Source organism: Corvus hawaiiensis, chromosome 18 (genome assembly GCF_020740725.1).
Source record: "Corvus hawaiiensis isolate bCorHaw1 chromosome 18, bCorHaw1.pri.cur, whole genome shotgun sequence".
NCBI classification, from domain to species: Eukaryota; Metazoa; Chordata; class Aves; order Passeriformes; family Corvidae; genus Corvus; species Corvus hawaiiensis.
The window spans coordinates 13,322,370-13,338,434 of NC_063230.1; the positions used below are offsets into that span (position 1 = coordinate 13,322,370).

At 52.5% G+C, this 16,065-nt stretch overlaps 1 protein-coding gene across 11 annotated transcripts in view; it reads right to left on the reverse strand.

The window, feature by feature from the left end:
* NCOR2 (nuclear receptor corepressor 2) overlaps positions 1-16,065 on the reverse strand; it is a 230,434-nt gene that overhangs the window by 75,310 nt on the left and 139,059 nt on the right. For 6 of the 11 annotated variants that reach the window (XM_048323236.1, XM_048323237.1, XM_048323235.1 and 3 more), the window contains 4 exons: positions 11,345-11,411; positions 6,035-6,222; positions 4,718-4,814; positions 2,225-2,403 (listed from right to left, as the gene is read on the reverse strand). In XM_048323236.1, the coding sequence (XP_048179193.1) occupies positions 2,225-2,403; positions 4,718-4,814; positions 6,035-6,222; positions 11,345-11,411 (531 nt within the window). The remainder of the gene's footprint in view (positions 1-2,224; positions 2,404-4,717; positions 4,815-6,034; positions 6,223-11,344; positions 11,412-16,065) is intronic. The other 5 variants (XM_048323240.1, XM_048323232.1, XM_048323239.1 and 2 more) reach the window with 3 other exon arrangements.

The following is a 16,065-nucleotide window of genomic DNA, read 5'->3' on the forward strand; positions in this document are numbered from 1 at the left end:
TCAAGGCACTGAGCTGAACTCAGTGAGGGCCTGACCAACTCCAGCCACGGCAGCAGGACGTGGGTGCTGTCACCCCCGTGTTGATGCTGTTCTTGAGGCAGAACTCCCATACGGTTTGGGTGGCACTGCAAGATCCCTGTCACTGTAACTGGTCACCAGAACAAAAAAGAAACCATAAATGCTGGGGGGGGAGGAAAAAAGCAAAGCAGACAGGCTGCTCAGACAACCTGGGATGAGGGCACAGAGCCAGAGCTGGCTCCCCACTCTGTACACAGCACAAACACAGGGCTGACCACAGGACAGGGTTTTCAAGGCCATGCTATCAAGGATGCTAACACACTGCCAGGGGCAATGCAGATAACAATCCACTCTTTTTCATGGGCCAGGCCATCTCCCCATAACGAGAGATGGATGCTGCACTCTCACACTGCCCAGCACGACACAGCCTTGATGCCTGAGCAGCACCCGGCTCCTTCACCAGCAAACCACAGCTTCCCTGGGAGCAGGCCAGCGATGGGCTCTCAGAGACCTGAAATGCTGCCCAGAAGCAAATCAAATCAGGTTCTTCCTCGTGGTTATGTTCTGACAGCTAAAATAGTTCAGACCTGGAGCTTGTCAGCCTTGCAGTGCCTGCCTGTTTACTCCAAGAGTCCCCGCCAACTGGGCTGAACAAAAGGTTGAACCAGGTTTTCCTGGTCTCAGGAGGAGGCCAGCTCTAGGTCACGATCATGGATGACACAACTCCAGTTCACCTTAAAAACCCAGGCTAGAAGCTGCAGCACAGCAGGCAGCTCGGCTACCGGCACACCAGGATGGGGGAGAGCCAGGGCAGGACTCCCTACACCCTCCTCACAGCTCCTGAGCACCAATCTCTCAAAATGAGCTTTGTGAGAGCCCTGAAACCCTGCTGTATTTATGCCTCAAGCTCTGCATCACCCACAGTGATGACACAGAATCCACCGTGCACTGCAGAATGCACACACTGGGTGTGGATTCTTCCAGCCCCATTAGCCAGGCACAGCCCTGCCATTAAAGACCGAGTAATTAGCCTTTGCGTCATTTGTGGCAAGCCTCGCTGTTTGGAGTGGCACATTTTAAGGCTAATTAGCAATGAGGATTCTCCTCTATCAAAGGCTTGGAGCTGGTTTGCTTGTTTTGTTCTTTTTCGGTCCATCTTGGCAATTAATTATTTCAGCTGCAAACAGGAGTCCTGATGAGCAGGGGGAGGAGGAGGGATCCTGGACACAGAGAGGCTTCCAGCATGGCTGGCCATAGGCATGCTGGTAATCCATGGAGCCATCCCCTGCTTGTCTGGAAGCCAGACTGAGTGGTGCTGCTGCTCAGGACACCCGTCCCTCAGGTCCACAGCAGAGAGCAATACTAGAGCTCATCCTGCTGAAAGCTGAACTCCAGCTCTGCTTTTACAGACACTCACAGCACACTGGGGGCACCAAGGATACTCCAGTCCTCCATGCAAACACACCTGGGTCCCTGCTGGGCTCTGGGCTACAAGGGAGTCTGGATGTGAGACCAAGTTGAGCACCCACATCTTGGCTGACAGCGCAGTGGTACCCAGGGAAGGGATCAGCCACTCCCTAAGTGATCTCACTTGATAGAGCAAAGCTGTTCTCAAGCACTGCTTGCAAACAGGAGAAAGCACCACAGCCAGAGTCTGCACGTGTCTGATGTGGGAACGCATCCATGGAAACAGCAGCCGGTGGCAAATCCTGCAGACAGCAGGATGGAGCACTGAGGGATAGGCACCAGCTGGAAGCTGCAGCATGACGGGGTCTACATAAGGGGCTTGGATGTTGACAGCCCCAAAAATCCCCTGGACACACAGTGCCCAAAGGACAGCACGTAAATCCAGAAAGGCAATGTGTGTATGGAGTGTTGGGTTTCACCGGCGCTGTCGTTAAACTGGGAATGCTGATACAACAACGAATGCAAAAGCTGAAAAACTTCCCCTTCCCACCCTGCCACGAGCAGCAGCTTTCCACAGCCCAGCACAGGGGCAGGAATACCCCGAACATGCAGCAACGCCTGAAGTTTCTGTGCAGGAGCATCACTCTGTGCCCAGGTTCAAGATAACATCGCAACAAGATGTGTCCGTGGGGGACAAGTGGGAAATTCCTCAGTAGGCTGAGGCTCCAGCTGAAGCCCTGCACGGATCCTGCCCACACTCCCCAAGGGCTGCACAGAGAGGTGTGTGGGCTGCACTCACTTTTCCCGGAAGGTCTCCTTCTCCTGTTCGCTCCACATGTTCATCACCTGCCGGTCCTTGTAGACCTTCATGGGGTCATCCATGAGGCCGTTCATGTTGATGAATTTAATGCGCTGCTGGTCAGCATCGTAGAGCATGGGCGGGATGACGGCGAGCTGGCGCATCTGCTTCTCCAGGTTCTTTGGGGAAAGCAGAGAGAACAGTTGGTCAGCACCACGGGCCCGTGGGGACTGCAGGGGACAGATGTTCGAGAGAAAAAGAACAGGAGAATTCAAAAGCAAGCGCTAGACAGCTTTATTGCCAGAGTAATTGTAAATTAAACGCTGAAAGAGGCTATCGCTGTCAGCCAGGAAACAATTAATCTTTCATTTTGGTATAAAAGGCTTCAAGATCCTGTGTGGAAATGTCTGACTTAAGCAAAACAGCTCCTGACTGTGACGAGAAAAAAGTCAAAGCAGCGGTGGCGCAGGGAATGCCAACCCCTTCCCGGCCATCAAACCCACAAGCCACACGGAGGTTCAGCCCCCACCCCAATTGTGAGGGAAGCAACCAGCTTTGCAAAGCTTCCTGAAAGGGTGGGCAGAGGGAGACATCATGCTTCCCTTCCCTTCCACAGGAGTCCTGAATTGTTCCAGGAGGTTTCAAATGTCACCATAAAGGGGCTGTCATTCCTTACTGCAACACCCTGGGACATAATCTGATGCCTCTACTCAATCCTACGGAGCACAAAGTTCATCCAAAGCTCCAGCTGCACACCAGGACTGGACAGACTGGGCACACTGGTTTCCTTAAGTATTTGCAACAGAGAGGCCAACATGATGTCTCATTTGTGCTGTCTTCTACTCAAATGCCAGGACTGTCCCTTCGGCTGAGTTGCTGGTGATCCCCTGGCACAGGTCCACTCTGGGGATGAAGAGATGCTCTGGCCAGCCCCTTTCAATTCCACCATCACTCTGAGTCCTCCCTGTCACCTGGGATGTCACTGCTCAGACAAACTCCAACCCTTGCCCAGGAAGGCCAGGTCTCAAGTGCTGCTGTTTTAATTTACAGCCAGATGCTGGTTCCTGGGAGAACAGTAGTGGCCAACCCTTCCAGGAAGCTGCTGACTCTGGCCTTCCCAGTGCTGATCTGCTTCCCTGCTACGCCTGACCAGACCCAACCTCCTCCTCTTCCTAAAACACAGCTCTCTGCACAGACATGGACATTTCAACACATGTGAGCACCTTCCCCATCCTCACTAGGACACCTCCTGTTTAGAAACCGGCTGCTCCAGATGTCTCCTCATGGTGGGAGGTGAGGGACAGCTCAAACCTGGGTAACTGCAGACTGCCCCTGGTGACAGGAGAAGCCCCTGTGCAGAGCAGAGAGGATGCTGATGGAAGCAATGCCCACAGCTGAGGGCACAGGGCCTCTCGGGGTGCCAAGCAGTGCCACTACACCCCACCAGCCAGACCTCCCTCCTCTCCAGCAACACGCTGGGGCGGAGAGCTGGCCCTGCTGCCAGAGATGCTCCCCAGCTCTCACCTCCCTGCTCCTTCCAACCCTGTGGAAGAGCTGGAAGCTCTTAAGGTCTGCTCTCAGACAAGCAAAGCAGAGGTTTGGGGCTCAGCAGGCGGCTGTCAGGGTGGAGTTTAGCAGCACAGGGTGCAGGAGCATGGAGGTGATCAGCTAACGCTCCACGTGGCCAGGACCTCTGCAGAGTCTGAAATTTCCCTTTGCTTCCAAGATCCATGTCCTCCATGTTATCACCTTAACTGGCTAAGAGCAAAGTGCCTGGGATCCCAGACAGGGATCAGCTGTGGTGTGCAGGCAGCAAACATCCCAGCTATTGCTGGGCAATGGCTGCTCTCCCCTCCCAAACTGCAGCTCGCCTCCGTGCCAAGAGAGCAGAACCCTTGTGAAACCAGATCCAAACGAAGCCGAGGTCACGGGGACATTTCGAGATGAATGGAGCACTCCCAGAAGATGTGGGCCAACTGGCTCACGTACAAACCATTCATTCCATAGGATTCCCCTGTGTCAAGCCACACAGCCCATTCAAAACAAAATGAAACAGAAAAACCCCTCCACCCAGCAGTCTGGGCGCTGGCTCCCTTCCCTTCCCATCTTCACTTCCAGTATAAACCACAGCCAGGAGGTGTTTGTGAGGTGCTACCCAGGATGAGCAGCACGCTGGGGTTTCAGGTCCCTTAGAGACAGCGAAATGCTGATAAACTGGCCACCAGCTCCATGTTTTGCTCTGGCAGAAATTTGCTCCATTACATCTCTCACGTGGCTGGGAAGATGCCGATGCAAATTAAATAAACCCCTAACTTTGGATCCTGTCCAGAAAGTGTGTTAGGCATCATGGTAACCTCCCCAACCTCAGCGGGACCTAAAGTTAGTGGGATTTGGCATAGGGTTTCACTGTGTGACCTGGCAGTCCTGTCTTGGCTTCCTTGGAGAAGACAGAGTGAGGGGTCAAGAGGAGGAGAAAGGAGAAGCTGGTCTCACCTCTTGCTCCGAGAGCCCGTCGATGATTTCTGACACCTCGTGCTCACTGCGTGCAGCTGACATGGAGAGCCCGCCACTGCCCCTCTGTCCTACCCTGCTGGGAAAGGGCAGCGACACACTCAGGCACTGATGCTCCATTTCATAAGCAGCAAACCACATTCAAGACCATCTGGACCTCCATAACAGCCACATCCCAACGTTCCACCCAGGCCACCCCCTCCCACACTGCGGGCATGGCGCCTGCACTTAGGGCTAGCAGATTGAGAGCCTCAAACCCCCTTCCTTACCTGTACCAGCTGCCTGGATTGCTAGGACACAAGGACAATTCATGCCCAACCACACTCTCCCCCACATTTTCTCCTGCTCACCCCACCACAGCAATGGCACAAAGGTGTTGGTGTTAGCACCGAGCCCTTAGCACTGTGCCACCACATCTGGTTTGCAAACGCTGTGGGAAGTTTTAAATCAAACCCATCCATTGACATCTTTCCCTTCCACAGCCACACGTCCCAAGGAATTACAACTTTTCTTATTAAGCAGATAAAAAATTAGAACATTTCTCAGTACCATTTCTCCCTTTCTCTTTCAGACAAATTAAAGCCATCAGTGAGGGAGTTCGGACCCACCCAGTTGTTAGTGGGGCACAAGGATGGGATGCTGGGCAGAAGGGTTTAGGTTTTGTGCATATCAGGTGACCCCAGGCAAGATGCCAGGGCTGAAATGGGAAGGACAGGGAGTTTTCAGCAAAAAGGGTGGAGATCATGAAATCGTGTCTCCTCCTGGCAGAAAACAACATGACCTCAACTGCACTTCCAATGAGGAGAGGAAAATGGACAGGGGATGGGAGAGACAGGGGACATCCCTTCCAGCGAGACTGTGGTCATTCCAAATAACCTCTGCAGATGTTTCTGCTCCCATCAAAGCATGTGTGGGTATTAAATCATCAACATGACCAAATGCACCTGCAAGTCTTGTACATCTTAATTTGGGCACACCAATAAGGCAGGAATTAGTGCTGTCCCAGTCAGCTGGCCGGCACAAAGGAGCTACCCCTGGCTCTGATATGGCCAGCTGGGAGATCAGCAGGAGAGGTGAGACAGGCAGTCACATTCCTGACATTTTTCCTCCTTTTGGCTCTGTGCTGAGCCACCCTGGGGAAAAAGCAGCAAGACTCATGTCTGCTGGCTTCTGCCTTTGACTAGAGAGGGAGAAAAGGGACCGAGAGCCATCCCAGCCCGCTCCTCCCGCAAACAAATCCCACACCCATTCCCAAAGAAAAAAGAAAGGCTGTCTGATACCAGCTCAGCCCCTTCCTACCGCTTCTCCTCTAACCTCTGCATGCGCTCTTGCAGTTCGCGCTGCTTCCGGATCTCCGGGAATTGCTTCTCATAGTATTCCCGCACTTTGCTCTCCTTGGCACGGCGCCGGGGGTTGTTTTCGATGCGCTCCACTTTTTTTTCCCAGGCCTCCATCAGCTGGTCATAGCGCTGGCAAAACTTCTGTTCCTGAAAGGGCAGAGGGAGAGAGGGAGCTCAGAGACGTGCCTGGGAAGGGCAACTCCTCCAGGCCTGGCCCTCGATGGCTGCTCAGGCTGAGCATGAGTCATGTTGCTTAAAGAAATACAATTTATTAGGATGTGGACATGCTCCAGGGCCTGGGACCAACCCAAGGGTGAATTCTCAAAACAGGCCATCAGGTACCCTCAGGCTCTCCTCTTCCAGACCCAACATGTTTGGTGGAATCAGGACTCTTGCCCAGCATGGCTCTGCCCACCCCTCACATCTGCTTGAGCATCCTCTGGCCCACCAGCTGCTTGATTTGGCAGCCAAAGGCCCTGTGCTGGGGAGGGAGCCCCTGCTCCACACCCCAGGAGAGAGCAAGGTGCCTGCCTGAGGCCACTGAGCAAGGAGGGACCGAAACATGGCCCTGGGAGGAGGCACAGGGGGCGGGAGAGCTGGTCCCCACTGTGTGAGCAGGGTGTGCAGGGCTGTAATTTTGGAGCCACCAGCTCACCACGCTGAGGAGGGCTTGCCATGGTGCCCAAGGCCAGGCACCCCTTCCTACCCACACATGCCAGCTCCAGCATTCATGGCTCTGTGCTGGCAATGACAATGGGACTGGGGCCATGGGGCAGCTCCCTGCAAGGGCCTGACTCCCCAAAATCTAGAGCCAGGCACCCAGCCCTTGCCCACAGCCATACAGCATGGCAGCCTGGCCACACACTCAGCTCCTTCACCATCCTAGAAAGCAAAAGCACTTTTGCAGCTGCTGCTCCTCCTTTTTGGCCCATGTGACAAGACAAGCACATCTGACAGCAAACCCAGGCCATGCCAAAACACAGGGCTGCAAAGGGTTTCCACACCATGTCCTCCCGGGTGACATCCTCATGGCACACCCACCCAGCCACCCACCAGGTCCAGCCCTGCACTTCTGACTGGTATTTATGGGACAAGCCTGGTAACACTGATATGATTTGCAGCACAAATAAATCTCCTCCCATTATGCCCCAAATCTCTTCTCCCTCCTCCAGCCACACACTTGCTGGAGGAGAACGCCCACAGAAGGGAAAGGTCCATGGTGGGAAGAGACCCAACAGCCACTGCAGTGGCAGCAGCGATGGTGCCCAGCCTCAGCTGAGAGCAGCTGGGGGACCAGAGGGGTTTCAAGGTTTCAGTTTGAGTCAGACAAACACCTTCCAAGCCCCAAATCAGGAAACGAAAGCAGATGCTGCTCTAATGGCAAACCCCAGGTCAACTCCTGACCCTGACACCGCTTTCCAGAATGGGCGGCTCAGCACCAGCACACTCAGCGCCACTCTGCACTGCAGCAGAGACACAGGGAATCCGGACCTCAAAGAAATAAACCCATCTCGTGCCACCACTCCCCTCTGACGGGAAGTCTGAGGCTGCAGGATTTCCCAGATGCACTTTGTTCTCGTCCCGTTTGCTCTTGGCCACGAAGAAAAATTGGGAGAGGTAAAAAACCCCAAACCAATGGAAATACACAGCAACCTGCAGCTTGTGTCACACCAATCCTGACACATGGGTTTGGTTTGGCCATCCTGAACCTGGCAACAACCCAAGAACAGCAACACATCTTTGATTTCCTTGGCCTTTTGGAGACACTTCAACAATAATGTGGGGCAGACAAAGCACCTCAAGCCCTAGAGCTGAGCCAGATTAACACTCTCCCCTGAAAATAAATCAATTCCCATTTGCATGCCTGGAGCCAGAGACTGTCCTGCCCTGCATGGATGCAGGGGAGCTGCTTGGGTTTCACCAGGAGCTGAAGGAAACAGCCACAAGATAAAAGCAATGAAGGAGGACAGAAATTAAAATGCCCTGAAAGTCCACATGGGGAATCTCACGCTTTGGGCGAGGAGCTACAGGTAACACCAACAGCCTGCGGCAGCTTGGCAAAATCACAGCTGCTGCGTTTTCACCTCTCCCAAAGCAATGCCATCAGCCCCCTGAAAACGAGAGCTCCCACCCTGCCAGCAAATCTGCTACATCCTCCTGCTTTCAGAGCATCACATTTGGGAAGAAGCTAAAAATACCCCATGAAGTTTATGAAGCCTCAGCACCAGGAGGCAGCCGGTGCCCGGTGCTGCCAGCCTGAGGCACGGCTGGGGGAGAGCCCAGCACGAGGGCTCGGTCTGGTGAGAAGCCTTGAGGCTTTGAAAGGTTCGTCATTCCCTGTGGGAATGAGCCAGTGCTGGGTCCCGCAGAGCCACCGCCCCAGCAGAGCCACCTGGCACAGCCCTGGCTGCTTCACAGCCAGCAGGGCGGCTCTTTTTCCTCCTTTTCTTCCACTCCTTGGAGCAACTCGACAAAAGCTTTATCCAGAATTCCTCTTTTAAGGAAGTGGCATTTGAAGATGGAAAAAGCAACATCAACGTCACGCTGCTGATTCCCCAGCAGCTCGCACCCTGGCAGCAGGGCAGCAGCACCAAAGCTTCCCCCTCACACAGCTCTGCCCTCCAGAGCACATCTTCATGATGGACTGGCTGAGCACTTCCTTAATGCCCTTCCCACCACACAAACTTCAAACCCCACTGCAGCGGGGCTGGGCTGTGGCATCCCCATCCAGTGCTTGTTGCTCCAGCTGGGACACACGCTCTCTGCCATCTCCTGCATCCTTCCAAAGCCAAGATTACAGGCACCTTACATCACAGTGAACTCCTCAGATCGTCACAGCTCCACCACCAGGAGAAGCTCCTGGTCAGGCGCTTCAGGAACAGAAGCATCTATTCCTTCTCCAGGCATCCTCTGAGCAGCCCTAAGCAAGCATGTCCATTCCTGAGCAACCATCTGTGCTGGCTTTTAGCATCAGTGCCCCCTCTGCTGCCCTCCCCGGCTGGGCTCAGCAGCCCATCAGCCTCTCAATCACACCCGTAAGTGACAGGGAGCCAAATCGGACCTGACATGCGTATCTAAAAATGGATGGATAGTAACGCTGCCGTAGCAGCTGAAGGCAGCTCGTGGGCTGTGCCAAGCCCGAGCCCTCCTGCAGCCCACGCTCTCGCAGCTCCAGGGAATGGAGCAGCTCTCTGGAGGGGAGGAGGAGAGCGAAGGTGACAGGAGGAACCAGTCCAATTCCTATGCAAGCCCCGTGGTTTTCTTCCCTTGCCTGGTGGAGACAAACCTCTCACACCCAGAATAGCTCCCTTCACCATTCCCTCTCTGCATCATCACCCCGATGGCAATTAAGTGTCTTCTGCTGTTCCCCTCAGTGGAGACAGGAGGAAGCCCTGCAGATCCTCTGGGATGGGGCTCTCAGAGCTGGACCCTGTGGCGACCGAGCTCTGACCCTGCTCCAGCCAGCCCCGGGCAGCAACAATACCTCAGAAAGTAAAAGAGCCAGAAAGAAACGCTGGCACGTAGATGGGCTTTGCTAAAAATAGGGTCTGCTACAAAATAGGCAGAAAAATAGCTAAGCGTACCCATTTTGCAAACAGAATCAGCAAATGTATTCACTTTGCAAATTCAGCAACCGTATGTTGCCTATTTTGTAGAATAGGCAAAATGCTTCCCTAAACTGAAAAATCCCCTTTCAAGGACACTGAATAAACTGCCTGGCAGAAATTCACCTATTTTGCATGACAGGCGACTTTACTGCAAGTCGTATTTTAGGAACTGTGCTCTTGCAGCCTAATTAAACCTTTTCCCCCAGCTCCTTGATATTCACACAGAGCAACTCACTCTAGGTTTAGCACAGTAACCAGCCATTTCCACCAGAAAGCAGTTCCCAGGCGCTTCCCTCCTGCTTCCAACAAAACCACGTGATGCTTTGCAATCCCTTTTTTGAGGAAGGGAATATTGACCCACTTCCCACCATGCAGAGGACCTCAGCTGCAGCAGGGGAGGTGCCCAGAGCAGCACCCAGCTGCCATGCTACATCCTGATGGAGGTGTAAGCCCTGCAGCCCCTCGCCCTGGGAGAAGCTTTATCATGGAGAAGTCTAAATGAACATGTATTTGGACACAAATGGGAGGCACAACCATTCCTCTGGAATGCAAGGTCTGTGGCTTTTGGAATACTGGTAGGGAACAGGGGCAAAAAACAAAGCATGAGAGAGAAAAGGAACATGCTTTTATTCAAAATAAATAAGAAAATAATGTGGTATCTGCCTATGCACCGGAAGTTACTTTTAAAGGTACGGCCTTCAAACCACTTCCCAGGCTTGTTATTTTGAATTTTTCCAACAATTCCTCCCAGTTTTGACACTTCTGTCCAAAAGCAGCCCCAAAGACACTGAGATCACCTGCACCATTGCCAATTCAAGACACCACCACTGGCTCCTGAGCCTGACCTAGGACAGAGACAACGAGTCAGGAGACAGTATTTACATCTTCCCAATGAAACATGAAGCCCTGTGAGCTGAATCACCCACCAGTGAAAGACACTGCAAAATTCACCTTCCTGGTGGGAGCCACTGGTTGCTCTGGCATTTTCTCTTCTGTGCTGGCTTTGCCTCCCAGGTCCTGCCAGGAGCGACTGCAACTGTCAGCACCAAAAGTGCACAAATTCTGTGAAATCCACTTAACTTTCTCCTCTGTTTACTGGGACTTCCCAACATCTTTGAAGCCTCATAATCAGCCCTGCCTTGCCCCTTACCCAACCAAGACCTGTCTCCTTAAAGATCACTGAAACTCTCTCGCAAGCAACACTGCCTAGAAACAAACTGGCACAGAGCTTGAATTTTGTTTTAAACCACAAATTCCTACAACATTGCTGTGTGGTCAGCTGGAAGGAATCGGAGCAGCCTCCAGACCATTTACCGGAAGCAGAGTCAGCTTGTTTCACACCTCTCCTAGGGTTCAATTACTCACAAAATAGACATTTATGCTGTGAATAGCCTTTCTGGGATCAGTGATGGGCTCTGCTGTGATTAAGCCAACCCCACGTGTTTGCTCTGTGGGAAGCACTTGTGGAGGGAGGTGCTGCCTGCAGCAGGAATGGGGACCTCTCCTTCACATGTTATTTTAAGCAGGAGAGATTCCACAGTAATACAACAGGCAAAGTACAGAGTACCAGCACCTCTCTGCTGGAAATCATCTTTTTCTTTCTCACATAATAAATTATGCTGGTTTTTACATATAAAGTAAGGTCTGAGGGAATCACTTACCCACTGTTTGCGCGCATGATTTCTCCTCTTAAAGTATAAAATTAACTTTTTCCGCATTGCCTGGTTTCTGTAAAGAGAGGAAAAAAAGATGAGATCTGATTGACGAGGCGGCTAAAATACACAGCCTGGCTTTCCCCACTCCCAAAGGAGTGTGCAGCACAGTTTCCACCTTAACTTGGAATTGCATCAACTTTGGAACAACAAATGCTCTTATCTGGGACCTCGAGCCAGCCTGGAGAAAAACCAGGAACTTCACCCACATCTGTCGGTAAACCAGGACTAAAGTTGAGAACTAAATTAATAAAGTGCCGCTGCAAACCTTCCCCATGTTGTCAGCACCGCACGTGGGCAGACGCTCAGCTCTGCATCTATCAGTGGGTCAGGCTGTTCCTTCATTAATTTCACATATTGATCTGCAAAACCACAGTGGGTTCCCAAGAGCTGGGGGGCTCATGCCAAGCTCTGCACAGCAGGAGGCGGTGGCACCCCCCGAGCAGAGACCACCCCGGGCACCCCGGTGCCCAGGTCAGCAGCGATGGGGATGTCGGCGAACACATGTTCACCCCTGGGCTCTGAGGCCCTGATAAGGAGGCAGGATCACAGCAGGGCTTGCAGCACTTATCTCCTGACCTCTAGCTTCCTTGGAGCCGTGCCCAACAAAGCTGCAAACAACCAGCCAGGAGAATTCAGCCACTTGCAGAATTAGGACCTCAAGGGGGAAATTGGCCACCACAACCCCAACCACCCAGAAAGCCCCCTACTTTCTTCTTCTTTCTACTTTCTAAAGGCAACGTGAAGTAACTGCTCAAAGAGAAGCAGCACAGGAGCAGAACGGAGCTGAAAAGGCTGCAGGAGCTCCCAGAGCCTGCACGAGCCCCAGAGCTGAGCTCCTGTTGCTAATATTCACAGCAATAAAATCTCTAGGTAAAAGGTAGAGACCAGGGGCAAAGGAGTTTCCTTAAGTCTTTTATCCCGATTAAAGGCAGAGCTGCAGTGTGTAATTACTGATCAGGAGCTTAGCAGTCTCATGTAGGCATGTTCTATGGGATTTAGCTGAATGAAGAGACACCCTTGCTGCTTCCTCATTCCCCTCCTGCGTGGCTAGCAGGAAGGGAAAAAAAAACCGCCCTCCTCCCCCTGTAAATCCCTCAGCACAATTAGTGGCAAACGGGACTGTTTGGGAAGGAGCAGAGGGCCCAGCTCACTTAGAGAGACAACTGGGGGCAGTCCTGGCTAAGTTTAGGAACGGAGAACATTGCAGAAAGCATCAACATTTTTCCCTTTCTGAACTCTCCTCTTGCTACACCACTGAACCATGCACCGGCACTCACAGGAACGATGGCGATCCCACAGCAAGCGCTGCCTTGGGAACCACAGGTCCCTCTCCAGCACCTGTTTGCCAGCCCCAGCTCCTCACATGCTCCTGCATCCCTTCTCATCACACACGGTGAGCTTTCCTCAAAGGCCCCAGCACCTTGTGGCGCCTCAGTGGGCAGCAAACCCTCCTGCAGGGACCCCGTCACACATTTCCTTCCAAGACTTCAGCTCTGTTCGAGCAAGCTCAACGGGTCACTGTGCCAAGCACACACATTCCCACTGCTTGTTTGTTTATTCCAATTCTAATGGAAGCTCTAACACAAGGAAACCTTTGGGGCGGCGCTAATGACGAGCATGTGTGGGATGGTCCCCAACAAGGGGTCATGGACTGTCCCCTGGGGCCAGCCCAGCTAATTGAACCCCTGCCCTCCCCATGTCAGCCTGTGTGACATCCAGGAGCAACCCGGGCTTTGACACGCTGCTGCTGCTGATCTGCTGCACAAGTTCTTAGAAAACAGGAGAGTAAATGAAGGAAATTAGCAGCTCTTACGCAGCTGATGGGTTGCCTTGAGTTGTGCATCACGGCTGACCTTGAAAGTGCGAACACAGGCAAAGGCTTAATGGCTCTGCAGCTGCAAAAATCAGGAATGCCTTGAAAGCCGATGTATGTTTACCACCACCAAGGCTGAAGTAATCAAAGAGTGAAAGGATTAAAACAACAACAAACCCCCTCATGCCCTGAATGTTTTTGCCACTTTATCTTTTTTGTTTTGTTTTGGTTTTGCATAAGGTCAACCTTTCAAAGGTTAATACAATCTTGGTAAATATAAATAGGCTTCACAGTTTATCTTGCTACACGTACTGCTGTTACTTAGAAACCGTTTGCAGCGAGGTTAATTCGGGCCACATGTCTCCCAAGCACATGCTGTGCTCCCTGGGCAAATCACCGAGCCGAGCACAACCGCTGTGCACAGGCGGGGAAGGTGACGGCTGTCTGCTGGGAGCCGGGCACGGAAATAACCACTGTGGAGTGGCACATGGCAAAGGCTGCTCCTGCAAGGTGCCAACCCTCCTCCCTTCTCCTCTTCCCTTGCCTGAGTCCTGCGGTTTTCTAGGGCACAAGAAAAGCGTCACGGATGGAGACCTGAACCGCAAAGGGGTGAAGAAATCAGGCAGCTCCCAGGCAGGAGGAATGGGCGCTCCTTAGATAAAGCAACAGTGACTCTTGTGGGCAGTTTAAAGTATTGCTGGGCTGGCACGTCACACCATGCCGGGTGGGGAGGACATGGGAGCTCCCTGCCTTATCCTTGGAGGTGTCCCTAAGGATGGGGCAGGCTGGGATGGACACAGAGCCCCGCCAGCTTCTGGCGAGCTGGTGTTTGGAGGCTGCCAGGTGGCACATCCCCATCCTTGTGGTCAATGATTCATTTACTGGATGAAGCCCATCTCCATCCCTGTGTTGCATAACTCATCCTCTTCCCCCTGCCCCGCTGCCCTGGCTGGTGAGCCCCACACAGGAGCACAGTTCTCAGAGCCAGTCTGCAAACCGCCGAGTGAAACCCATCTCCCACTGAGCAAAGCAAGGCGAGACCTGCGGGAGCAGCTGCTTCCACCTTCACTGGCTTGGCCCAAGGTTGCTTTTGTTTCATGGCTTTCACAATGGAGCCAGTCAAGGAGAGAACTTGTAACTCTGACTTTTGAGTTACTTGGCCCAGGTCCACAGGAATGACTTGGCCGTGATCCTTCCGGAGGCTGCGATATTAAAAGGATGTGGGTGCACGCATGCGTGTCGGTGCTGCTGTGTACCCACGTGTGGACGCTGCCAAAGCCCTGGGATAGGGCTCCCAAAGGACACAAAGAGCTGATGCACTGCGGCACACCTGGCCAAGCCTGTGGAGACCTTCAACCGGTGCAAGACGAGATGAAAGGAAGTTTGCTATTTGAGCAAAACTAATCAGGGGTATTTAATTACACAGGAACGTCTTTCATCAGCCAGAGCAAACAAAGCTGGGACCAAACTGCAAAGAGCGATGGGAAGGAGGCAGCGAGCAGCTGGCAAAGCCATTGTACAGCAAGATGGATCACACAGGCAAGGGTAGGAAACCGAGGAAGCTCCTGGCAACTCCAGCCAAACAAAGCACAGGGAGACAAGAGATCGGCAAACCAGGAGACCCGAAGAGCCCAGCAAGAACACTCCAAGGTGAAACCAGCCTAGAGGCAACGGAGACCAAAACAGTTCTGTCCTCCCCGCTGCTGCGCCTGCTCCCGTGCATGGCTGGTGCCAGGATCCCAAGCCGCAGCTCAGGGCAGTCACTGATTCCCTCCAGCCACAGGACTCCCTGCAGCGAGGGCAGGGAGCAGCTCACCCTGGTCACGGGTCACTGCACTCATTCCCTTGCTTGCTCTGAAATGGCTGGAGCACACAGCTCCAGCTGCTAACACACTGTAACCTACTAACCCCAAGGCAGGGCATGCTTCTGGAAAGCCAGCTGTTCAGAGTAGTTCCTTGCAATATTTAGAAACACTTTCTGGGGAAGAAAAGCAAAGCATATCTTTCATTATTTACCCCAGCGCCCTTGGGCACCGGGATGGACTAAACCCCCAGCACCATCAGTGCCTCTGAGGGTGAAGTGGCAGAGGTTCACAACTCTGGATGTACAGTCAGGCAGGCTGCTGGTGCCCAGAAACACCTCTGCCTTGCCCTGAAGCCCAAGCTGACAGCACAAGCCCAAGTGTTGCCAGATAGCCCCCAAATGAGTATTGGCTTTTTACTGGCAAGAGGAAGAAGCAGAAGGTAGCAGTGTGTGTCTCCATCCTTTAGTAATTCATCACTAGGTAATCTGCTGCCTTGGTGCATGCCAATAGAGAATAAAGGAGATGAGAAACCTTGAATGGGATGAGCAGGGAGCTGCTAGGTGAATTTCTAATGAGGAAAATGTCTACAAGCACTAATAAAAAGACCTGAAAGAGAGTGCATTAGTAATGACAGGGTTTGAAAGAACATTTGTGTTACATGTCAGGCTTCAACTATGATTTCAGAGGCAATCCAGTGCTACTAAATCCCCTAAACAGCAAGTAATGAAAAGATGACTTAAATTTCCCAATGTGACAAGTGATTTGGAAAGCTGCAGTTGTTGAGATTTTCAGAAGAAAGCTGTTCTGCTTTTTTTTTTTTTTTGGGGGGGGGGGGGGGGCACTTAGAAAACAAAAAGAGATTCTGAAGTCTTGAAACCTCTCAGAAAATCCTGACTTTAGATTTTAATTCTGCAGAGGCAGATTTCCTGCCCTCTCCCTGAGAAGCTCTCAGCTGCAGACAGCAACCCAGATGTGCAAATATTAACAGTGCACTCAGCTCTGCTGCTGGATCTGGACACGTGAGAAAACCCAAATCACACCAAACTCTC